The sequence below is a fragment of the Rhamphochromis longiceps genome, linkage group LG3 (assembly GCF_057381845.1).
Source record: "Rhamphochromis longiceps isolate RC_006_pf linkage group LG3, R_longiceps_female_GT1.1, whole genome shotgun sequence".
In the NCBI taxonomy this organism is placed as follows: Eukaryota; Metazoa; Chordata; class Actinopteri; order Cichliformes; family Cichlidae; genus Rhamphochromis; species Rhamphochromis longiceps.
In genome coordinates, this window is record NC_140559.1 from 14,302,075 (window position 1) to 14,327,059 (window position 24,985).

General features: G+C 40.2%; 4 protein-coding genes and 1 long non-coding RNA gene across 6 annotated transcripts in view; 2 read left to right on the top strand and 3 right to left on the bottom strand.

Annotated features, from left to right (window-relative positions):
* Positions 1-24,985, bottom strand: part of LOC146673017 (uncharacterized) — a 406,340-nt gene that overhangs the window by 283,132 nt on the left and 98,223 nt on the right. The gene's annotated exons all lie outside the window — the stretch shown is intronic.
* The window catches only part of LOC146673023 (NACHT, LRR and PYD domains-containing protein 3-like), a 505,210-nt gene that overhangs the window by 95,114 nt on the left and 385,111 nt on the right, over positions 1-24,985 (top strand). The gene's annotated exons all lie outside the window — the stretch shown is intronic.
* On the top strand, positions 46-1,754 carry LOC146673028 (uncharacterized). Its single transcript, XM_085401518.1, has one exon. The coding sequence runs from the start codon at positions 83-85 to the stop codon at positions 1,649-1,651; it is 1,569 nt and encodes a 522-aa protein (XP_085257644.1). The 5' UTR covers positions 46-82; the 3' UTR covers positions 1,652-1,754.
* Positions 4,768-14,305, bottom strand: LOC146673029 (H-2 class II histocompatibility antigen, E-S beta chain-like). The gene is made up of 8 exons (XM_085401557.1): positions 14,173-14,305; positions 7,806-8,078; positions 7,313-7,526; positions 6,654-6,721; positions 6,464-6,571; positions 5,999-6,145; positions 5,528-5,633; positions 4,768-5,331 (listed from the first exon to the last, which is right to left on the bottom strand). Exons 1-8 carry the CDS (start codon positions 14,225-14,227, stop codon positions 5,310-5,312), a joined length of 993 nt encoding a protein of 330 aa, XP_085257683.1. The 5' UTR covers positions 14,228-14,305; the 3' UTR covers positions 4,768-5,309.
* On the bottom strand, positions 15,066-19,840 carry LOC146673030 (rano class II histocompatibility antigen, B alpha chain-like). Its single transcript, XM_085401569.1, has 4 exons — positions 19,686-19,840; positions 18,724-18,969; positions 17,389-17,673; positions 15,066-15,516 (listed from the first exon to the last, which is right to left on the bottom strand). The coding sequence occupies exons 1-4, from the start codon at positions 19,747-19,749 to the stop codon at positions 15,401-15,403; spliced, it is 711 nt and encodes a 236-aa protein (XP_085257695.1). The 5' UTR covers positions 19,750-19,840; the 3' UTR covers positions 15,066-15,400.

Below are 24,985 nucleotides of genomic sequence, written 5' to 3' on the forward strand. Positions count from 1 at the left end.
TTGTTGTGATCTCGCCCGGTGGAGGGGTCAGCTTTCCTGGCCGGGGGGAACTATTCACGACAGGAGGGTGTGTCCCGTCGTCATGCGGTGGTGGCTTTTAGTAACTGCAGCGGCCCTGACCATGGCCGGGCTCCTCATCTTTGTTTCCGTGAGGGACAACAAGTCACGCAATATGAAGAAAAGGCAGACACTGTATGACAAAGGACAGTACACCGAGTTTCCCCATGGCTACGCCACTAACTTTTGGTGGCAGTTTATGAACACTACAGCTCACTTGAATAACAAAACTGACTGCTATGCATGTACCCATATGCCTCTATCCTCACAGACGTCTGGCCTGTGGCCGTACAGCATACCTGAAGATCGCAGTTGGTGTCTGTTGGGCCTGGCAACACATCCAGGCTACGGTACTCTTTGGTCCAAGGCCAACTACAGCATCCCAGCAAAAGCAACCTGGAGGTCATCATCACTCACGAATGTGCACTGTTCCGGACAGACCTACCTACTGACCTGGCCCCAAGTCTCAGACCCACTGCCTGATGTAATTCTACTGAACAAGCTGAACGCAGCACAACTTCCAGTATGTGTGATGAACAATGGATCGCGGGCAGTGGGGGAGCTGCCTACTTACCTATGCAAATACATATACACTTTCTGCCCACCGAGGAACGAGAGGAAGTGTATGGACTGTTCACTCAACGAAACCTGTGCCAGTAACGCGACACTGATGAGCCTCAACTGTCGCTCAAACTACAGCTACCGAATGCCACTACAAACAAAGACTCAGTACCAGACAGGATGTGCACGGACGGCACCCAGCAGTAGAGGAACCAGAGTTTTGGCTGACTGGTACTTCCTATGTGGCAACAAGGCTTATCTGTCACTCCCTGAAGGTTGGGGAGGTCTGTGCGCCCTAGTGGAATTATCAGATCACGTTTTCTTCATGCAACGTGTTGCACATCACCCAAGCCGCCGACAGAGACGTGAAGTGGACTTCACCTCACCCAATTCTTTCGGCATTACTGTGGACACTGGAGTGCCGGGAGAGTTTCGCATCTGGGGAGGAGGAGTGAAATTCTTACAGAGCTTGATCCCCGGCATTGGAGTTGCCGAGGTGCGGGATCATGTGGAGATCAACCGATATGCTCTGCTACGACACATCAACTTGACTAAGACCCTGGGAACCGCCTTAGCAGGAGAACAGCAGGCCATCAGAACGATGGTGCTGCAGAACAGACTGACACTAGACCTGCTAACAGCATCACAAGGAGGAGTTTGCAAGCTGATCGGGGAAACATGTTGCACTTTTATCCCTGATGGATATGAAGCTGGAGGAGACATTTATGAAGCTTTGCAGAATTTGTCCATTCTGCAAAAATATGTCACTGACCACACACCTGGAGCAGCTGCAGCACAAGGCTGGCTAGACTGGCTGGACTGGCTGTTCGGCGGTTCATGGCCGGCTGCTGTAGCAAAGCCGTTTGTCCTTCTAGGCCTCATCATGATAGCACTGCTCATATTAGTGTTGTGTGTGTTGCCATGCCTAAGAGTAATGATTTCAAAGATGATAACAACTACAATGACTGCTTATGTTGCCGTGCCTGAAGAAGACCAGCATCCCGTTGCAATTCTGTTAGAGGAGAACTTGTAATAACTGCTAATGAATGACGTGGTGATTAAAAATGACTTGTCAAGTGATCACGCACTGATTAAAACATTAGTAGGTTATGCAGGTTTTCATCCTTTTATTTTTTGAAGTTTTCAGTTTAAACATAAAGTTTTTCATTTTCAATATAAAGTTTTCATCCTTTTATTTTTTGAAGTTTTCATTTTAAGCATAGAGTTTTCATTTTAGATATAAGGTTCTCATTATTTTACTTTTTGGAGTTTTCATTTTAAACATAAAGTTTTCATGTTACATATAAGGTTTTCATCCTTTTATTTGTTGCGTTTATTTTTTTTGTAGTTTAGTTTTATTATTTTTTCTTGTTTATTCCACTTGTTATTTCAATTACTATGATTTTCTTTGTTCTTTTTATTATTTTATTTTGTTTTATTCTTTAAACCAAATGATTTCCATTTCTGCTATGCTGACATTTTGAAAATTAAAAAATTGCTTAAGATACTTAATAAATAACCTTCACAGACAATTGTTGTATACATTTAAAATAAGTTAAAACAGGAGGGAATGTTACAGGAAAAATGATTCTATGTTTCTTTACCTTCTTTTAAATGTGCAAGCATGCCCTTTTGTCTATGGTTAGATTAGTTTAGAATTATCTTTTTAGACTTTCTCAGCAAAGACATACTGTTTTGGGACAGATTGTTTTATCTCTCACAGCTCTCTGCTGACGAGACTAGCGCCACATATGGAGTTGTTTATTTTATCTGTTTTGTATTTTCTTATCCTGTTCTCACTGTCTTTCCTATAAAAAGTGCCCAGCCTCTGTACACGTTGTGAGTTGTTCTGAACAGCTTACCCGTGTGCACGTTAAAGCATAAAAAGTGATCTTGTCTCATTGTGTCTTTATTTCTCCTGGGTCTTTTACAGAGTTTTCCTCCAACACTGGTGTTCATGCAGACAGCTGTGCAGTAAATAACCATCTGTACTAACACACTCTCTCTTTGTACTCAGTATTTGAATTTTAAGATACAGATTTTCCCCCGTCACACAAAGACAGTGTAGATATGGCTTATGAATGGACTTGTTTATGGAAAAAAGACATAAAGCACCTCACTGTGGACTGTCCAGCAAGCAGGAACAGGAAGTTTTATTCTAATTTCTAAAAATTATTTCCTTGTTTATTTAACATTTTCTTGATGTGGGGGGTGCAGGGGAGGGCTATGACAGCAGAGGTACACCTACAAACATCGCCACCACAGTGACACACTCCACTCATGCTCACATGAATCTATATGACCTCACAGGCCAAATTTACAATATAGGATTTCAAGTCTTAAGCCAGCTTTTTAAAATTAAGCGGCTACACTGGTTTGAATTCAATTTTCTTTATATTGCGCCAAATCACCACAACAGTTGCCGCAAGGTGCTTTATATTGTAACGTAGACCTTACAGTAATACATGCAGCGAAAAACCAAATAACCATATGACCCGCTATAAAGCACTTTGGTGACAGTGGGAAGGAAAAACTCCCTTTTAACAGGAAGAAACCTCCGGCAGAACCAGGCTCAGGGAGGGGCGGGGCCATCTGCTGCAACCGGTTGGGGTGATTGTGTCTATATCTATTTTTACTTGAATTTGGCCTTTGACTTGAGATTATTTATATATTTTTGCAATTAAGAAAATGTTTTCTTTAAAAAGTTAAACTTTAACATGGCACATAAACAAGAAAATGTTTTAGTTGTTTGTTTGTTTTTGACAAATGTTGTATGGAGTTAAATTTTAAAAACTGCAATATTAAAAATAGAAACAAATGAACAGTTCGTTCTGTTTTGAATATTTATTATTGTTTGTTAATAAGACAAAAGTATTTCTTATTAGATTACATGAAAACTAAAGTAATCACTCTAATCTGAACATTTGCTCACACTGATTATGGTAAACCAGTATTTGCTCAGGTTACTTTAAGCATATTACTTTTATCACTGAATACAATAAACTCGAACTCATATCAAGTAACTTGTAAATAACTGTTCATATAAAGCCATTATTAAACAATGTGTACATTGGTAATGGTAGATGCGTCTCACCTGAAAACACACATAAAAAACATAAATTGAAAAGATATATGAGCCTGATTAACCTCACTGTTACAAATACCATTTGTGCATCATTAGCAAAGCTACTGTACTTGAAGCTCACTTTACCTGCTACCAACAAGGGTAGCTACCAACTTTGATTACTTTTAATCAGTTTCCAAAGTTATGCTTTACTTTAACATGTTTACAACAATCTTATCATTGTTACTGTTTTACATAGGAGTCATTTTGAGGACAATTACTCCACCTGGGTAATAAAATAAAGAGGCACGGATCATACTTTGTTTAAAGCGTCAACTACAGGATTTATTCTGCAGGCTTCCCTATAAGGCTTCTTCCTGAGAGCATTGTGGCATCTTTAGGGAATCCAGTTTGATAAAACTTCAAGTGTAATTAGATAAAAACTGAATCTGAACAAAAAATATTACTGTGGTGTCCATTTTTTTAACTTGCGTTAAAACATGGACTGAACTGTAATCCCCAGAACTTATGCACCGTTTTTATATCTCATGACTTTTTAACTATTATTTTAATCCATATTTATGTCTTAAAACTATATTTTTAACCTTTCACAAAGACTATGTAGCATAAGTACCACACTGGGTTTTTTTTAGATCATCATAATTACTTAAAGCTGGTCTATGTTCAGCATTGCAAGTAACTAATCATGACTAAAAAACTAGTCATATTTCACAATTAAGAAAAAAACTTGCTGATGTCCACTCAGGAAAAGGGGGATTTATAGTCAGGGTTGGGGGTTAGGATGTGATCGTTATTATGGTTACAGAGCTGTAGTGCGGTTTTGGGATTAGAGTTTCATGTGTTGTGTGATGGTGTTTACACACTGCAAAACTGTAATATCACCACAATGTGATTGGTCACTTGGACTGGCATCAGTTTGATGATCCAGGAGCAACACCGTCAAGAGGATACACATTGTGCTTCTTTTTGAGCAGCTTAACTAAACACAGACACACAACGAAGAGTGAAAACTACTTTCCTACGTCTTTTACAGTGTTTGAAAGAAGACAGCGATCACATGACTGTGGAATCTGCTTTATTGAGGAAAGGATCAGGAAGTGAAAATACAACAAACAGCTGACAGCTCAGAGTGTGGTTTCATCTTTGCATCCATCTGTGTCTGTTTCTGTGTGTGTGTGTGTGTGTGTGTGTGTGTGTGTGTGTGTGTGTGTGTGTGTGTGTGTGTGTGTGTGTGTGTACACTGGAAAGTCACACACACAAACACCCACAGAGTTCCGCCCCCTCCAGCCTTACATCCAAACAAAGCAATCAGACACTCAGTTTCCCAGCACACACCTCGCTGTCCTCCGGCCAGCACAGACCAGGTCCATCCTGGAGGAAGCTCACCTGAGCAGTTCCTCCTGTCAGACAGCTGTAAAGACTCTGAGAACACTCTGCACACACTACATGATGACTCCACCACTGAGGCTCCAGTAGATCCACCACAGTCCAGTTTCAGCCTGACTCAAACAGCCTGGATCAAACACAGAGCTGCCAGCTGCTGCTGCTTTTGCTTCCAGCTATCAGACAGAAGCAGAACCAGCTCCAGGTCTACAATCAGGATCCACTACTGGGAACCAGCATCAGTCCTGGGGCACAGAGAGAGAAAACAAGGAGACGGCTCATCATGAGAACAGGACCTGTATTGCTTTAACCAACAGCTCCAAACTGGTCCCCACAGTCTGCTGGTGTGTAGCAGCAGATGTGCCGGCACAAAGACTAGAAATCTTTTATGATCTATTCAAATGAATCATGAGGATAAATCAAAGCAGCCTGGAGCAACACCTGGTTTTGGACTGATTGGGGAAGAAGTCGTAGACTCTGCAGAGCGCCAAGGCAGGATGACGACCACCAGGGGGCGTCATGGAGTGAAGCCTGGCCAATGGCATCACTGGAACATAAAAAATAAAAACAGTCTGAACACAGAAGGGAAACTTTGACACATAATAAACTGCCAGCTGTTGGCAGCTGAACACATGAAGAAGAAGCTGAGACGTCTTCACTAAAAGTGCTTTTATAAAACCTCCACATGTACACCCGAACACGTTGTTCTCCATGAGACCAAATCTCACTCAGATCTAGAAACACCTGGTACCCTCACACAGTTTTAATGTCTCACTGATGAAGTTGAATTATGAATATTTTTATCCAGTGGACTGTGTGTGAGACACCCGGTTTTACTGTGAAAGGAGCAGAACTGCAGACGACACTAGTTTTACATAAAGATGAAACCATCAGCAGCAAACAGTGAGTCACCTGACTTAGGCAGAACATTTGTGAAGCAGAGCTCAGAGTCGGGTTTGAAGAACATCTCCTTCTGAGGTCTCCACAAGCTCAGAGCTGCAGGATCTTTGTTCCAGTCCTCTGCCTGTTTCTCACCGAACCTGTGAGCCAAAGATGTATCTGCAACACAGAGAACGAGGGTCAAAGGTCAAAGGTGATGGCTCAGGCTGAACTGACACGTCACAGTTCTAATGTTTTTTTGCCTAAAACTTAAACCCAACAATCCAACTGATCCAATCAGTCCAAGGTATCCTTACTTTGGACTAACTGAAGCCCTTCAGGAGCTCCATTAGCTTCTGGAAGTCACAGCTTCTCTTTTCTTTGTTGCAACTATAGTCTGGTGTTAATTAATTTTAGTCTGATCTAACCTGGTTTTCGCCTGGGATAAACTGGTTTTAGTCTGGTTTAAACTGGTGTTTCAGTGAGTGCTGGTCTGACCTCCACTCTTCCTCCTGTAGATGACTCCAGCCACAAACAAGATCAGGCCCAGGATCAGTCCTATGGCTCCAACTATGATCAGTCTCTCTGTTTCAGGCATGGGCGGGACTGAAGACACACAGGTGAGAGTCACACAGGTGAACGGACACACAGGCAGTGTACAGGTGTGTCGATACAGACAGGTATTTACCCCAGTTAATAATCAGTGGTTCATCCAGGCTGGCGTGCTCCACCATACAGGAGATCTTCTCGCCAGACCTTCAACACAAACACAAACCAACATCACTGATATTTATCTGATTTATCTGATTTGTGTGATCAGCTGATGGTTACCTGATCACCTGTAACACATTTTATATCATGGACATGACTCACAAAGGTGTGGAAAAGAGAAATTATGGAAATGTTCACATAACTGAATCAGCAATCGTCCTGTTTTAAACTTTCAACAATATTAAACACAATCTTGGGGACTTCCTGTTTTCGATCTCAATTTTCAGACAGTTCCTGCTGAAACACTCGGCTCTGCAGAAACTGGAACCTCGGATGGGTTCAGTTTTAGCAGGAATGAGGAAGAAGAAGAGGGAACAGCTTTCACAGGCTGAGCTGTGAATATCTGCGTCTGTGGACAATGTTATGGTTATTCAAACTAAAGTCCGTGAGCTGGAGCCACAGAAGAAAACCTGGACAAAGATCAGAGTTAACAGCCTGTGCTGAAGGATCAGACCCTTCAAACATCACCATTGAAGGAGTTTGGTGCTGACAGTGGAATTATCCTGGAGAGGGCATAGGTGGTCAGACTGTCCAGGCAAACAAAGAGTCCTGGTCCCAGGTTTGACCTGGACTCACCTGGGTATGTACTCCAAGTGGGAGTGGACCTGGTAGAGCCAATCACCATTTGCAAACTCTTCAGTGGAAGTGATGTCAGAGGTTGTTTCCTGTCCATTTCTCAACCAGCTCACTTTGATCTGTTTGGGGTAGAAGTCATAGACGCTGCAAACCAACATGGCAGGATGGTGACAACCAGGAGCCATCGTGGAGTGAAGTCTGACTGATGGTTTCACTGGAACATCAGGAAGAGGAGGAGTGTTTTTACTTCATTCAAAGTTAAAACTGCAACACAATAAAGCTGAAGTGACTTTATAAATATAACAAGCCTGAAATGGTCAGACTGTTCCTGTCAAACTAACAGAACTACAGAGAACATGTAGCTTTAACTGAATGTGTCAGATTAAACCTTCAGCAGTGTTAGCTGTAAACTAAGTGCAGAGAGTTCAGTCAGGACATCAGTGTGATGAAGTTTATATGATGATCTCATGATGTCACAGAAACACTGACTCACCTGACTTAGAAAGAACTTTTGCGTACCAGATCCCAATGTTGGGTTGGCAATACGTCTCCTTCTGAGCTCTCATTGCAGCAAGCTGTCCAGGATTATTGTTCCACATCTCTGCATTCTTCACACCAAACTCAGTGTATCCAACATACTTTCCCACATCACTGCTGAACCTGACAAACTCTATCTTGTTGTAATAGTACGAGGTGATGAACTCGATGTCCTGCAGCTCAGTGGAGTTAAACAGGCAGCGAGTTGAAGAGTAACACTCATATCCATCTGAAACACAAAGATCAGAGAATCACTCTCCTATAGTAGTTCGGGAAACCTTTAAGAACATGTTGTTGGAATGATATGATCATGATAGCTTCACCTTATTTAGATCATTAAGCTTACCAACAGAGTATCAGTTACATTTCATATATATAACAACAATTCACAAAAATAGGGCAGACCTTATAGCAAGGGTCTTGAACTCCAGGCCTCGAGGGCCGGTGTCCTGCAGGTTTTAGATATTATCCTGTGTCAACACACCTGAATCAAATGATTAGTTCATTACCAGGCCTCTGGAGAACTTCAAGATATGGGTTGTGTCCCAAAACGTAGGCCGCATCCTTTGGAGGACCTGGCCTTCGTGGTCTACGTGGGCCGGGTCCTTCGAAGATCGAAAAGGCTGGAAATGCGAGGTTGTGAAATTGGACGGTCTAGCCTTTAGATTTGCATCACCGCTTTGTCGGTGGAGTTTAATAAACTCAGCCGTGTGCGCCTTTCTATCTAAAATATTACAGGACACTGGTGTAAATTCTCGACTTTCTCACACTTCTTTTTAATCAGTTTTCTGTTTAACATTTATATCAAATGCGGCCACCGAAGGATGCAGCCTACGTTTTGGGACACAGCTATGTTGAGGAAGTAATTCAGCCATTTAAATTAGCTATGTTAGATCGAGGACACATCTAAAACCTGTAGGACACTGGCCCTCGAGTTCCCTGCCTTATAATATTACAGAGGTAACCCCAACAATCTTAAGATGAGTAAAGTTGGCAACATTTGAAAAGAAAAACTTTTTTAAAGACAATTACAACCAACAGAACCAGGATCAGGAAGAAGCGCTGCCATGACAGGTTGTGTTATTGAAGAACAAAAAAGGAGAGCACAGAGACACAAGACAAAACACAAAGATGGAAGACATAATTTAATGCACCAGTGATGTATAAACACATGGGAATTCCCCAACAGCCTACACCTATTGTAGCATAACTGAGGGAGGATTCAGGGTCACCTGATCATGCTCCAACTATATGCTTAAGCAAAAAGAAAATTTTGAAGTTTAATCTTAAAATTGGGCCTGATCATTCAAGACCTTGTACGTAAGGGGAAGGATTTTAAATTGGGCTCTGAATTTAACACAACCAGCCAATTGAGAAATCAGCTAGTTAAATAAATGTTAATATGCACATTGAAGGATATATCCTGGTTAAAAATGTCAAGAGTCCTCACAGTGTTACTGGAGAAAATCCTGTACAGTTTTTCGTTGGATGCCATATTTCTGAAGTTTTTCTGAGGTTCAAATATGAAAACCTCAGTTTGTCTGAATAAAAGAGAACAGATCAACATGTTTATGTCTTTAAGACATACCTGTATGTTGTGGCAACATTTCAAAACAATGTATTTTGTTAGTGAATAACACGTGATGTTATATCCTCCTGACTACCAGGAAAAAAAATGTTGTCCAATCCAAAAAATTTTTAAATCCCCCAATGTTTGTAAGGTAATTAGAAGACTGAAATAATTTTTTGGGAAAAAAAAGTTCACATTTTTTAGATATCACATGTCCACTGCAGAGGACATTGGAAGGCCAAACGTGTAAAAATGAACTTTGATGGCAAACATTTTCTTCAACTCTTCACCAAGGAGAAGTTTGAACTCAAGGAACTGTAGTGGTTTCTTCCCCCAAAACTGCAAGTCACTGCTATACTGAAGCCACGAGTTGGTGATTGCCAGATCAAAAAGTAGAAAACTGCACATACTGTCAATTTCTGAGTGTGAGGGACAGAGGCGGAGCCAGACATTTGAAACACCCGGGGCTTAGCCCAAAGAGTAGTATGCATGTGGGATTTTTTTTTTTTTTTTTTTGGGGGGGGGGGTGTAGAAATGACTGAAAGATTAATAGGCTCTGTTCAAAAAAGAATGACTTCATATAGGGAAAAATATATATCACATGTGCAGGACACCTTAAACTAGTTTTTTAATTAAGCAGCAAGGCAGAACAAGGTCAGGGCTGCATCAAGACACGAGGACTAAACCCCAATTCAACCAGACCCAGAACTGATCCAGAATTAAAACAGGACTACAACAGTTCAAAATCAGGACTACTGAGGACTTAACCAAGACAGAACCAGAATCAGAACTAGATGATAGCACTAAAAATCATCATAGACCTGCACTACACTTATTTTTTTAATTCTACCAAAGTCCACTATTTAGATTGAGAAAAGTTTATATAATTATTTAGCCTTGTTGTGCAAACAAGCCTGCAGAACTTAATAAATACAGAATTTGAAAAATAACAAACCTAAAAAGAAACACTAGGTACGAGATACATGAGGACCTGTCTGTCCTCGTTCTCCTCTCTCTCCCCTTCTGCTCCTCTCTCTCCCTCTCTGTTCCTCTCTCTCCCTCTTTGTGCTGACAATCATCAAATATACAGTTGAAACCAGATATTTACTCTTCAGATAAAAACACTTTTTTAATTGTAACATCAAATCAGACTAAATGTTTATTTCTTTAGATTGATAAATATAAAAACATATTTGTTAACTTTAAGAGTAAAGAGAGAAACTATCTGTATTTCTTAATTGCAAATGGCACCAAATTGTATTCAAACTTGAGCCACACTTATGGAGCTCCACAGTTCTTTTCCTGGTGTTTTGGTTGATATCTCTTGATTTTCCCATGTCAAAGAAACAGGCTCTGTGTTTTGCCTTATATGCATCCACAGCTGTGCCACCAGTTTACTCACATGGACTCTACTAACCTATCAGAAGCTTCTTCAGCTCAGAATGGAATCGTCTGGAGTTTTCTTATTAATTAACAATAAATTTAGTGTACATGTACTCCTAAATTTGATGAAAGTGATAAAAATAGCTCTGTCTCTCTTTATTCTGAAATTTAACTAATTCAAAATATATTTCAATATTTATCTAAAACAAAAATTTACTCTGTTGTACAGTAAAAATGTTTTATGTTTTCTCCCTAAAGTGTATGTAAATATCTGGTTACAAATGTGAATATCCTGCTGTGTACTGAAATCCCTCTTGTTTTGCATAGAAATATACTGAACAACATACAAAGCATAATATATAAAATAACATTTACCTGAGTTTTTTCTTTGAAAGAACCCTCTAATGTCCATTCTTATATTTCAGTACATAACTGAAACCGATTTAGTCGGGAGGGTAAGAACTGAGAATATGAAATAAACACACGTAAGCTAAGACTCTAAAAAAAAATAGCATTTGTTCGGCTTTTCATTTTGCCATTTGTTGATTCACTTGAAGAGCGAGTAACGTAATATGGGTCAAGTGATCAGTTTGATATCAATCTTTCGTGATGCACCGTCATATTTACATTATTTGTACGGTATGAATGATTTGCTTTGGTACCTGGTCAAACTTAAGCTCTCCTTAGTATGGCTGGCTCCGTCTCTCCAACAGCGCACTCACGGGCAGCAGCTGCCCCGCCCCCTCGCTCAGTCGCTTAGTGCCTGAGCTTGGATCATACCAATATCAGGGGGGGATTCACGCACAGTCGTAAATTCCCACAGTGTGCACTATGTGCTTCGAATATTGTGTGTACTTTTTGTTTTATACAGTTGTCAGCCAGGCATCTAACTATGAAAAAATTACACTCCAAAATACCCCGGGCTTCTGACAAAACAACCCGGGCTTAAGCCCCGTAAGCCACCCCCACGCTCCGCCCCTGGTGAGGGACCATCCTGTAGAAACTCAACATTCGGCAACAAGGTCCACGTCACCTATATTGATAGTGTACTCAGCAATTGCCAGTGGACTTGGTACATGGACAAACCTTTTGTTTTTCTTAGACCATCTTGTGCGTCTGTCCTGAGGTTGATTGCCATAGGCAGAGGATGCCATGACAACTGTCCAACCACTTAATGACAGCAAGTTCAGGTCTGAGTACCATCCCTGATGCTCCTCCTTCTTTCTTCTTCAAGGGCTTATTCCCTATGATCTTCTTCATCAGACAACTCAAGATCTGGGTTTCCCTCATCAAACTGCAATAAATTTCTTTCTGCTTCTAAAAATGACTCCTTTTCTGGTCATTTAAAAAAACAGAACAAAATGGAGGAAATGACTACAAATGTCCACTATGGAGGACATTTTTTAAACACTTCAATACTATACTAAAATGAAGTTAGAATTAAGCATACTATGTTTTAATGTGTTATTAAGAGACTTATTTAAAATATGCTAACAACATTTATAGCTAAAAATTGCTCAATAAGAAGTTTTAGGCACTTACTTTTCTTCTTCCCATAAAATGTGCTTGCAGCGATGGCCGCCATGTTCCTTAATGAAAAAACTAAAGTTCCCAAAGCTCCACCCCTTCACATTTGGTATCATTGGAAAGCCCTAAATGTCCTCTGTAGATACCAAAAGGAGGCAATTCTGTAGTATGCAGTGCATGGGAGATATTCAGGTTTAGAAAGGTGCACTACAGAGGACAAATTTGCATTGCTGGTAGTCAGGAGGCTAATGTCATAATACAATGTTGCAGAAAAGTCTCTGTGTGACTGGATAGTGTGTTTGTAGGGAGAGTCTGAATAGGAATAAGCAGAATAAGGAAACAGATCAGAGCATCTTCTGCATATAAATTGACATTTAGCTTCATTCGTGTTGGAATTAGCCAGATGTACAGTTAAAAAAAAAGGGGGAACTGTGGAGTCTCACTGTTTTTATGAGTTCAGTTAAGAAGAAGAGACGTTAACCACTTCTCACTTTGTTTCATGAGTTGTTTGTTTCTAGTGTCTTGCCTTTATTTTTACTTCCCATCTCTTTGTATAAACTACATGTACTCAGAATTTCACATTAAGACCATTGCTTTTTTTTCCTCTACAAAACATCTTTGTGAAAATTTATCAAACGCTGCATTCGATCTTTATGCAGATGACACAATGATCTATTGTTTAGATACTTCAGTAATACAAACTCAAGCTGCATTTGATGATGTTCAGGCCCATAAATACAAGCTCGTGTTAATCTCAAATGGCAAAGAATGTTAGCTATGTTTCCTAAGATTAAAACCATTCAATGGTCACATCTTATAAATACTATTATAGATCAGAATTTGTCATTTAAAACTCACATTTAAAGGCTGGTGAGGAAAACCTTTTTGTAACTGTTTTTTTTTTAACCTTTTTTCTTTATTTTATACCTTTATTTTGGTGATCTGCTTTTCATGAATGTCCCTGCTTAGTACTTGAAGAGGTTGGGGACTGTCTACCATGGTGTTTTCTGTTTTATTACTGGCTGTGGAAATTGACTACATCACTGTTTTCTGTATGCTGCTACTAAATGTCCATCCCTGTATATCTGGAGACTTTCTTTTGGTTTTTGGTCGGTCTATCTATAAATCTCTCCTTGGGCTGATTCCCTCTTATCTGTGTGTTCATATGGGTAAAAACTATAACCAATACAGCCTTTGTTCTTACAATATGATACAATTGATTGTTCTGAAAATCAGAAAAGAATGATGTAAAAGGGCTTTTAAATATGCTGCAGAAGGAGCTGAAATTGTGAGAAATGGTTACCCTGTAGGAGTTAAAGTCAGTTTTAAAGGAGCAAGAGAATAAACTCTTTTAGTCAGTGTGACTGTTTTTAATTGTTGCTCTTAATGCGGTTTTTCAATCTTTTGTATGCAATATAGTATTTGTTTTAAATTATTGTAATGTGTTGTATATTGTTGTTTTTACTTTTACTGCCATGATGCCTGGTCTCTCTTCCAAATGAGATTTGAATCTCAATTAGATTTTTATCTGAATTAATAAGGGTTAAATGTTAAATACATAACATTTATGTACATTTACTTTACATATAAATAGTTCCTGGTGTGAGACCAGGAGGACACACAAATCCCTGTGGCACAGCTGATGGACCCGGAAGGTTACTTTTATAATTGATTAAATACGAGCAAAGTAAAATAAAGCAGCAAAATGATCTTTCTGAAATTATTTGTTTTATTCAGCAGTTTAACAAGTAGACTGATGGATGAATTCATTAATCCAGCTGTAACGCTGTAAAGCTTAATGATAGCTGAAGCAGTGAGTGTTTGATTAGTGTATTGATCTTACCTGCTGTGCAGATGTTGATGAAGAGGAGGGTGAAGCATAAAAACTTTGAAGCCATGTTCCTGGGTTGTGCTGGCAAACTCTGACACAGTCTGACTTAAAGCTGCTGTAAAAACCAGAGTGCAGGATCACATGACCACAGCATCAGCTGTTACCAGGAAGAAATCTACAGTGGGGCAAAAAAGTATTTAGTCAGCCACCGATTGTGCAAGTTCCCCCACCTAAAATGATGACAGAGGTCAGTAATTTGCACCAGAGGTACACTTCAACTGTGAGAGACAGAATGTGAAAAAAAAATCCATGAATTCACATGGTAGGATTTGTAAAGAATTTATTCGTAAAAAACACGGCCCCAATAACACTGGAATACTCCACCAATGACAATAAAGGAGCTCTCTACATATCACACCTTTAAGGAATATCTTAAAAAACTGGTCTGAAAAAAAAAGAAGGTCAACTGATCACCTTCCCCCAGAATCCCCAACCAGTAACTTACCTGTGAAATGTACTTTGCACTCAAACATCCACCAGCTGCAGCAGAGCTCAAATGTATCTTCATTCAGCTTGAATGTTTAATTTTGTATTTAAATGTAACACTCAGAAGCTGTTTTTGGGTTTTCACATAACATTGATGGGTTTATAAACCAATAATTAACTGTGATATGGCATTTAAGTGACTAAATAAAGTGTGGTTTGAAGACAGACCAAACTGGCTCAGCAGCCTTGTGCCTTCTTCTTCTGCACCCAGTGACACAACACTGACTGGTTGTTGTAGAAGATGAGAACATCTTGTGGCAAAGCCTGCACAATTATATTTTATCATCAATAATTACAACAATAAATAAAAACATGATAACAAAATGAAAGGAACTGAGATGAAAATAAATGAACTCAAATCTTTGTCAATAAATCTTTAATGAAACAAAAAACCTTCTGGTTCACATCACTGTTCTCTGTCATCAAAAACTCTGTTAATAATCAGTCCAAGTGAGGACTGGAAGGTCTGCAATCATGCTGACCTGCTGCTGCTGTTTTTAAGGACAGGGTTTCTTCCGGATGTTTGACATGTAATAAAGCATATAAAATATTGGGATGCAAAAAAAATTCAATAAAGAACAGCAGTTTATCTGAGGATGCTTTCTGCTGGCACCGGAGGTAAAACAGCAGGTTCCGTGTAATCAGATTACAAACTCCTCAGATTTATTAAGACATCAGCCCCAACCATTCAGTGTCACTCGGTTCCTCTGATGAGTAAGAAGATTCCTGCTGCCACACCGAGGACACCGACAGTCAGACCCACTCCACAAAACATGGCAGGTCCAAGAATGAGATCAGAGTTCTCCACAGCTGCAGACAGAAACACAGAGAGTAATGTGAACCGTCACATCTGGAAACAGTCATAGAGGAGTCCCACAGGGTTCAGTGCTGGGAACTATACTTTTTATTTCAGGCAATATTATTAGAAAACACTGCATCATTTTCATTACTATACAGATGACACTCAGTTTTACTTAAATATTAATGCTGTAAAAACTCCCTGAAAAGCCTTTAGCTAATCCAAAATGCTGCAGCAAGAGTCCTGACAGGGACTAGAAAGAGAGCAGATTTCATTGGCTTCAGTTAAATCCAGAATTCAAAATCCTGCTCCTCACATACAAGGTCTTAAATAATCAGGCCCCATCTTATCTTAATGACCTTGTAGTACCATATCACCCTATTAGAGCACTTCGCTCTCGCTCTGCAGGCCTACTTGTTGTTCCTAGAGTAGGGGAGACCGGGGATAGTTGTAACGTGGGTCAGTTGTAACACTTCCAATTTCTCCAATCAGGGCTAAGTTTCAAATGATGTGACTCATCCTGTGCATGCCCAACTCAATTCTGCTATCACATGTGAAAAATCAGCACATTTTGTCAAACACAGACAATTTAACATGAAAAAAAGTAATTTGTATGCCAAAAAGTAAGTTTTTCTACTTTATTTCAATGTTTAATAGCATTATCTGCTTTGCAGTTAAACTCATCAAACTTAAATTATGTTATTTGTATGTCTATGGGGATATATTCTGTGTAGGTCTTTAGTGCTAATGTTTTAGCCGTTGGCTGTAATGTTAGCTAGTTCATGGCTATAGGAGTCTGGGTCAGTTGTAACAGCAACAGTCTGGGTCAGTTGTAACAATAATGCAGATGTTAAAACTTACCACACTATTACTTTAACTTATATTAAACAAGTTGGGGCAACGACATCAGCAGAGAGAGGTTCATTGGTCGCTTTTGTATATGCGGTTAATGCCATTGGCAACACAATTCCTCCACTGTTTGTGTTCCCACACATACATTATGCAGACCACTGTGTCAGAGATGGACCAGTAGGAAATACTGGTAGTGGAAATAAATCAGGATGGATGCAAGAAACAGATTTCCTCATCTTTCTGAAGCACTCTGCAAACCACACCAAGCCATGATAAAAAGTAATGGAATTGCGATGCTGGTGAACAACTACATTTTTTCAGCTTCATTGTTATGTTCAAAATTGGTGCAAGAGTTGTAGGTTATAATGCCCACTGAGCCAATGAGGCCAAACTCAAGGAAGACCAACCAAAATTAATGAAATATTCAGTTGCAGAAAATTCCATAATTTGTCTTTTTCGGGGGGTTGGAATATGTTCAAAAGCTAGATTTCTGCATTCTGTCACACACACACACAGCTACATAAATGTCTCTAAGTGCATTCATGTGTTGAATAAACAAAGATTACATGTTAATATTTTGTCAGTACCCTTATTTCATTGTGTTACATTTCACCCCAGGATATGTTACAACTAACCCAGACTATGGGGTTAATTGTAACATTTCACTCTTTGTGTTTGAGGCCATACCATGCAATGGGTAATTGTGCTGCAGAGAAAGTAGCTGCACTATTTAATAGCAGAGACATGTAAATACTTTGCATTACATTTTGAATCCACTACCTTAAAAGAGCTCCAATTTACAGACAGAAATGTCAAAAATGTTACAACTATCCCCGGTCTCCCCTATTTAAAATTAGATTCTATCAAATAGTAGTACTAGTAGATTAAGATTAGGCTTAAAACTTTGCTTTTTGATAAAACTTCTCTCTCTGATATTGCTGACTCTTTACCTTAGAATATAAAGCAACTTGAGATTACTGTTGTTGTGAAATTGTACAATGTGAATTGAATTTTGAGTTGAATTTTCTCACCATAGAATTTGGTCATTGGTTGCATCAGGGCCACATGTTCCACGGTGCAGCTGTAGACGTCTCCCTGCTTTGGGATGAAGTCCAGTCTGGACGTCTGTTTGAAGGAACCATCTTTGTTGGGGAAGGGAACGCTGGTGTTCGCTCCTTCTGTCACCTTCTGCTCATTTTTGGTCCAGGTGATGTTGACAGGAGCAGGATAGAAACCAGTCACGTGACAGATCAGAGTGTTTTGGACTCCGAGCTCCAAATTTAGTACTGTGTAGATGATCATGCTCGAAGGAGGATCTGTGCACAAACATGTACAGGTTACTCACAACACCACTGCACTGAATATGCAACAGCATTGCAGCAAAGAGTCAGTATGTACAGGACCTGCACCGACTCTGTTGTTGTTGTTTTTTTCTCTAAAATGAATTTAACTCACAGGGTGAAACACTTTGAGCAGTGTGTGATTGCTGCTATGAGCTGAAAACTAAAAACAGAAGAGAAAGCACAGAAACACTGGGAGGACCTGAGCGTCTGCTGAAGTGAGATGTGTTTTCACTTGAATAAACAGAGAACTGAATGTTTGAAGATCCCCCAAAGTCATGTGATAAAGAGGAAGTTTGGTCTCCGCGTTTCCCGTTTCACTCCTGTGTGTCTGAGGTTTTTAGTCTCTATTGTTGTGTCGTTGATTCAGCAGCTCGTAACATGGAGCTGTAGTTCAGTATGTGTGTTTCACCTCTAAGAGTTCAGATGTTCTCTGTGTTTGTGTCATCAGGTCTTCATGGATATGAATACAAACCTGGAACTCTGTGACAATAAAGGTCACAGTGTTTGTTAGCTCACCAAAGACGTGATGAAAATGTTTCTGCTCAGATCATCTTTGTGTAATTTTATTTGAAATCTGTAAATATGGCGAATATTGGTGCTTTCTCTCCATTTAAAGAGCTCTGTATGTTGTCAACAGCTGAGAAAACAAAATATCTGTTTATCTGAGTGTCAGTACGATGATAACATAGTTGAGTTGAACATGAAGAAGCCAATCACAACTGTTAGTTTAAAACATTGACTGATAAAGTGATTTGGTAATATTGGCTGAGGTATTGGAATCAGCCCGTAGAATCTGGGGGAATTAAGGGACATTTCAACCCCGAAACACAATCCGATTTTATCTAAAAATTCAAAGAAATCAATGGATGTTGAATGTACATAACTGAAAGGATCTCCAATGATCTAACCTGTCAGCCTCTGAAAAACCCTCTTTAACACAACAACACGTTTTATTTACCTCCGCTCTCTGAATGTTTTTCTGCCCTTTACATACGGACTGTGTGGTTAAGGATTTGTGTTTACCGAGTTCTTTGGGAAAGTCCTTCATAGCCTTACGAGTCACCATCAGGTTTTGTCTGCAGATCTGTTGATCAGCCACAGCTTCTTCATAGAAACCTGGAAAGCTTATTGGATCTGCAAAGGCAGGCAGAGCATTGACTCCTGTCTGTTTGTTGAAGTCGGCGTACCAGACCGCCTCATCATCCAGGATCAGAACGTTCTCTCCATCAGTATCTGAACAGCCGCTGATGGAGTTGCTCCCATGAGCATCTGAGGAGAATAAGAGGGCTGATTGAGTGCCATCAGAGCCTTTGTGTCATTTAAGTGAAATTAAATGAATTAAAACTGTAATTTGACTATAATGGTTTGTGTATGTTGCACTTAGACAGTCCCTTTGCAGCAATCACACTCCCAGCACAATGCTCAGAATGCTATTTTCATGGAAATGTTGCTAAAAGGGATGCTGTTTGACTTTAAGATTGTACCTTGAGTTATTAATCTGCAAAGCTCAAATTAGTGAACATATTATTAATTTTACCAAATTTATAAATTCCTGTCACACATTTTTTATTGAATTATTCTAGAATGTTTCAGATCTCCATCTGTAGTCTGCACAGTGAAACAAGTTTCACTTCACTTGTGTGCGTGAAACAAACGCACACTTGAATCAGACTGATGACACATCTGTATGAAGATTTTGGAGTGTATATGTACACGCACACACATACACACACACACTATCTGGCAACTTGGGTAACATAAGAGAAGCACAGCAAGCGCTTTGCAACCCACCTCCCACTCAGCTCCTTTTCATGTTTTCATGCTGTTAGTAACGAAATCACACGTGTAGTTACTTACTGATGTCTGATCTGTTTTGTGCTTAAGAGGTTCTTTGGTTTCACTTTGACATTCTCGCCATAATTTCTTAATATCTCGTGCATGAAAGGTTTCAAATACAAGAGTTCATGAGTAAATTAGAGACTCACCATCAGCAGAAACACAGGGGACCAAGGAAAGGATGAGGAGCAGCACCCACACCTTCATCTTCATCAGAAGCAGCAGCAGCTCTGTGACTCTCTGAATGTCTGCCAGCTCAAACACGCGCAGCAGCCAATCACAAAGCAGGGCCCATATGATGTCATCGTGACCAGCCACACACAAGCAGCAGACACACACTCACAGAAACACAAACACAACTGGGATTAATAATCATTTTCATATAAAACTCATTTTGATCAGAGCCTGATGAAGATCACAGGTGTGGAAAACAAAGGTCTTATGGAAAAAAAAAAACACGGAGTAAGGTGACTACGGTGATCTGGGACTGCTGATACACTGAGGACACCTGGTGGACAGATGGAGAACTGCAGAGGTGATCTGGTGACATCTAAAGCCAGGAGAGGTTTGATGCTGAAACATCATCAGTAGGGATGGGTATCGTTTAGGTTTTATCCGATACCGGTGCTAAATCGGTACTTTTGAAACGGTGCCGGTGCTTAAACGGTGCTTAAAGAATGGAGAACACAAAATTGGTCCAAAAACCTCTCATGTTCAGCTGGTTTTATGTAAAAAGATAACAATGTTAGCCTTTTCTACAGCTGTGGGGCATATATGGCATCACTCTTGGCTGGAAGCAGTGCTTAAACAATGGAAAAAACACAAACTTTGTCCAAAAACCTCTCATGTTTAACTGTTTCCCTCTTTTTCTTTGGTCATTTTAGCCTTTTTGGCCAAGGTGAAGGGAGCATCTGCCATCAAACAAGAAGACAGCCGCATGTAGCTATGATGATGTTTGCTAGTTCACCTTACTGCATTAATGTAATAACGTGGTGAGTCTACTCAGCGTAAATTACACGCGAACAACATTAAACTACTCACGCAGAGAAGAACGGCTGCTGCTGCCATCAAATACGGCGCATTTCTCGGCTTTTAAAAAAAACGCTATGCGTCGCCAGGTGTTTCATCGGATTCTTGGTGTTACCTCCTTTGCACAGTATCACAGTATCAGCTTAAAGCACTTGTTGCTGCTGAGTTTTCATATTTTGCTGTGAAGTACAGCCAGACTTTTGACCGCTTCACCTTGGGCATTTTTAATCTGTAGCTCTGCTCTAACAGAACGTACGTACCTGGCCCCGCCTACTATCCTCGGAAACGCAAAATGATTGGCTAGAAGTGTATCACAGCTCAGGAAAAAAAAGCACCGAAAAAAAGCACCGAAATGTGCGCTGCTTTTCGGTCTGGTTACTACCGTTTATGTCAGAACCGGTGCCATGATGGCACCGGACACCGGTACCCATCCCTAATCATCAGACTGTGAGAAACTGAACCAGCTCTAGTCCTGTTCTGTCTCCAAACTACAAACTACTGAACACTGTCAAGACTTTCAGAATAAGACTTCCTCTCTGAGCCTGTGGGAATCGACATTAGTAACAGGTCATTTATTCAGACTGTCTAACCAATGTCCCTGCTGTCCCAGTATGAGCCTACTCTATGGACGAACTGGTCCTTTCGGCAACATCTTTGTTGGAGCTCTGTTTGAACAATAATTCCCACCATGAGCTTCCTCTGAGGACACTCCTATCTCTAAGGATTATTCATGCCTGTTACAGATGTTAAGACATTATTAGGAACATGATGAACACTAACCAACTTTAACTATGAGGAGAGATAAAGAGGTTTCCAAAATAAGCCTGCTTTACATCTGAAGAATCCAAAAAATGACCTATGCTAACCACTTTTCCTTGATCTTGGTGGAAAACGATACAAGGTGAAGGAAAGGAAAGGTATGAAGGAGGATTAATAAGGATTTAAAACAAGAGAAGAGCAGTGCACTGAGGGTCCGAATGAACCTACACTCAGACACCCTCACATTGGATCTCTTAAGAGAAACTACAATCTGCAGAAGGCGGACTACAAAATGTTCATGTCACTTCACTCCAGTGTTTTAACGCTGTTGTTTTATGCAGGTCGTGTAAAACAGATCATGTGTGAAAAGTTTCCTTTTATTACTCGTGTTGGAATTTGAAAGAAACAGGAACATGTAGGCGGAGGGTCGGCCTGTGACTGTGGACGGGTGTTTGTGAGGGTGGAGTTAGAGCACATGTGTCTGAAGCAGTTTCAGTTTCACACCGAAAGCCATCAGAATCACACAGTTACGGAGTTTTAGTTCACCCTAGTGTTTTATAACTGCAGACAACTTCGTGTTCTTGATCTTTATGTTGTTGTTTTAATTTCTGCAGAATATTTATTGAAACCACACGTTTATCTAACATCAGCTGATTATGTAAATGTTTTTTATGTAAAGTGTATTTTATTTACATGGTTAGGTTTTTTAGAACCATATTTATTTTTTAACTGGTAGATTTGTTGAGCACTACATCAAATCAAATCAAATCAAATCACTTTTATTGTCACATCACATGTGCAGGCACACTGGCACAGCACATGCGAGTGAAATTCTTGTGTGCGAGCCCCACAAGCAACAGAGATGTGCAAACACAACAACACAAACGAGCAAAATACAAGAATGGCCAACCTGAAACTAATAAATATATGTACAATATATAATAGTGTATGCATTTCTGGATGTGTGTACTAAATATTATCCTACGTGTGTGTGTGTGTGTATGTGTGTGTGTGTGTGTGTGTGTGTGTGTGTGTGTGTGTGTGTGTGTGTGTGTGTGTATACACATTTTTACAAATTAAATAGTAAAAAAATAATAAATAAAATATATAAAAATATACAGAGTTGAATATGTGCAAAACAAGTGGCATTTATATACAGTGTGGAGTGCATAATGTTGAAGTTCCAGTAGTGAAGCTGAGGTGTCTATGACGTGTTCAGCAGTCTGATGGCCTGATGGAAGAAGCTGTCTCTCAGTCTGCTGGTACGGGACCGGATGCTGCAGAACCTCCTTCCTGATGGAAGCAGTCTGAACAGTTTATGGCTGGGGTGACTGGAGTCCTTGATGATCCTCCCCGCTTTCCTCAGGCAGCGCTTCCTGTAGATGTCTTGGAGGGAGGGAAGCTCACCTCCAATTATCCGTTCAGAGCACCGCACTACTCGCTGGAGAGCTTTGCAGTTGTAGGCGGTGCTGTTGCCATACCAGGTGGTGATGCATCCAGTGAGGATGCTCTCAATGGCACAGTGATAGAAGGTCCTGAGGATGCGGGGGCTCATGCCGAATCAAACAATCAAACAATACATTGTTTGACCTGAGTGAAAGCTGATCTCAGGTGTTCTCCAGCAGCTAGTGAAGGAGGTCCAGCTCGTTTCTCAGATTCAGCTCTTTTGGCTCAACTCTCTTAGATGGTGTCACTCTTGATTCGTGCATTTTTAAAAGTTATTTCTTTAATTAAAACACTGTGACGTCCTTTTTGGAAGTTTAGGTGCAGTTGATTCATAAAGGAGGAAGAAACAGGAAAAGGTTGAGGGTGAGCAATGTTCCCTCTAAGCTGCGTGCATGCGCATTTGCGCACTGCTGGCACGGTTTCTGCTTACAGGAAATCTGTGTTGTGCACAAAAAAAATTCTAACCTGAATTGAAATTAAAATTTTAACAATTCTGTTTTGCAGTGTTAGTCAGTGACTGACTGCTCCCATATGGGATTAGAACGATGCCACTTTATCCCATAGTCCAGCCAATTCACATTCGTATATACGCAGCTAATCAACGTGGTTGACAGGCTGTGCCGATAGGCCACGTAAAAGCAGAGTTATGATAAAAATATCTGCAGTGTTTGTTTTTTTCCTATTGTTGTTTATTTTTACTGCGGAAGAAACGGTAAAACACTGTTTTATAAGGAAAACGCTGGAAAGCACTCTCCGCCTGTGAGCAAAAACAGCCTCCCTCCCAATTCCCACAGCCTTTCCTATTGGTGGAAAAATGTACCATCTGGAATCAAACAATGATATGGCAACATGGCATTTAGTTGTTTAGGAAGGGGGAAGTTTTAGGAGTGACGGCGGTGTTTTGAGATGTGAGAGATTTGAGACGTTTAGCGCAAATCTTGTGTAGTTAGTGTGTAGTGTAGTCAATAGTGTTGTTGTGTGTCAGAACAATGAGGCGACTGCTGAATGTTACAGGTGTTACAGCAGTGATACATCTCCTGTTGTCAGGCCTGCAAGTATCAGGCTGATGTTCTCCTTCATCTCATAGTGGACAGAAATTATTTTTGGAGTGGCACAAATAATTTGTGTGGCATCAGATTTGATGCAGAACAGCTGATTGTTGGCTGCATTTTTATGTAAACAGCTGCAAAAAACTTTGTTGTTTGCAAAACTTAGTAACTGTTTTTTTAAGACGTAACTATATAATTAATTGCCCAGAATTGGTCTTTATTTACTGTACTTGCAGACAGAGAGTTACAGACTCTCTCCCAGACCACAGACTCATAATACAAGTCAGAGCAAAAAATAAATGAATAAATAAATAAAGTTGTGTTTTCAAAATTGGAGTCCAGGTTATTTTTACTTCCAATAGTGCTAACATACTACACAGCTCATGAACATTGTAAGTGGGCTAAAGCAGTTAATTAAAGATAGTCTAACATAAATGTAAATGCTGTAATTGGATTACTTTAATAAACATGTAACTTGGATGGATTGGAATCTGGTGTGACCACAGTGCACACGTCTGCTGTCGCTCACAGTGGTCCAAGGGACGCTCTGGGAGTTTGTGTGTTCAGACACATGAAACATTAGAGGGAACATTGAGGGTGAGTCTTTGAATTTTATTTCCTTCCTCTCTTTAGTCACCTGCTGACCCGGGTTTGTGTCAGTACAGCCTAACATTTCTTCATGTGACCGGCTGTGGGCTAACAGGACGAGTCTAATGATTACTTTTTTAAAAGTAATGAGTAATCTGTAGCAGCTGTCTCTGCTCCCATCCTCCTTTTTTCTACACGTGTCCAATAACAGCTTCATTAGTGTGTCTGCTCTGCAACCACAGAGCTGCTCTTCGTGTGATGATGTGTCCTTAAGAAATGATAGGCCACAGTGACCTTTGACCTTTAAACTCTAATCAGTTCATTCTTGGATTCAGGTTATTGTGCTGAATTGAAAGAGGTGTGCACACAGTGCTGAGCAGCTGTGCTGTTCATGGTCACATGAAGGACAGCATTTAAATTTTACAGTGATGATGGTGAGTCTCATTTTCACTCAGCATTCACAGATGACACCTTTACACTAGCTTTATACTGACAGTTATAATAAGCCCCGTATGGGAGGTCAGGTAGCACCTGCTTTGATCTTACCGACCTCAGTTTAACCCACACAGAGCAGCAGC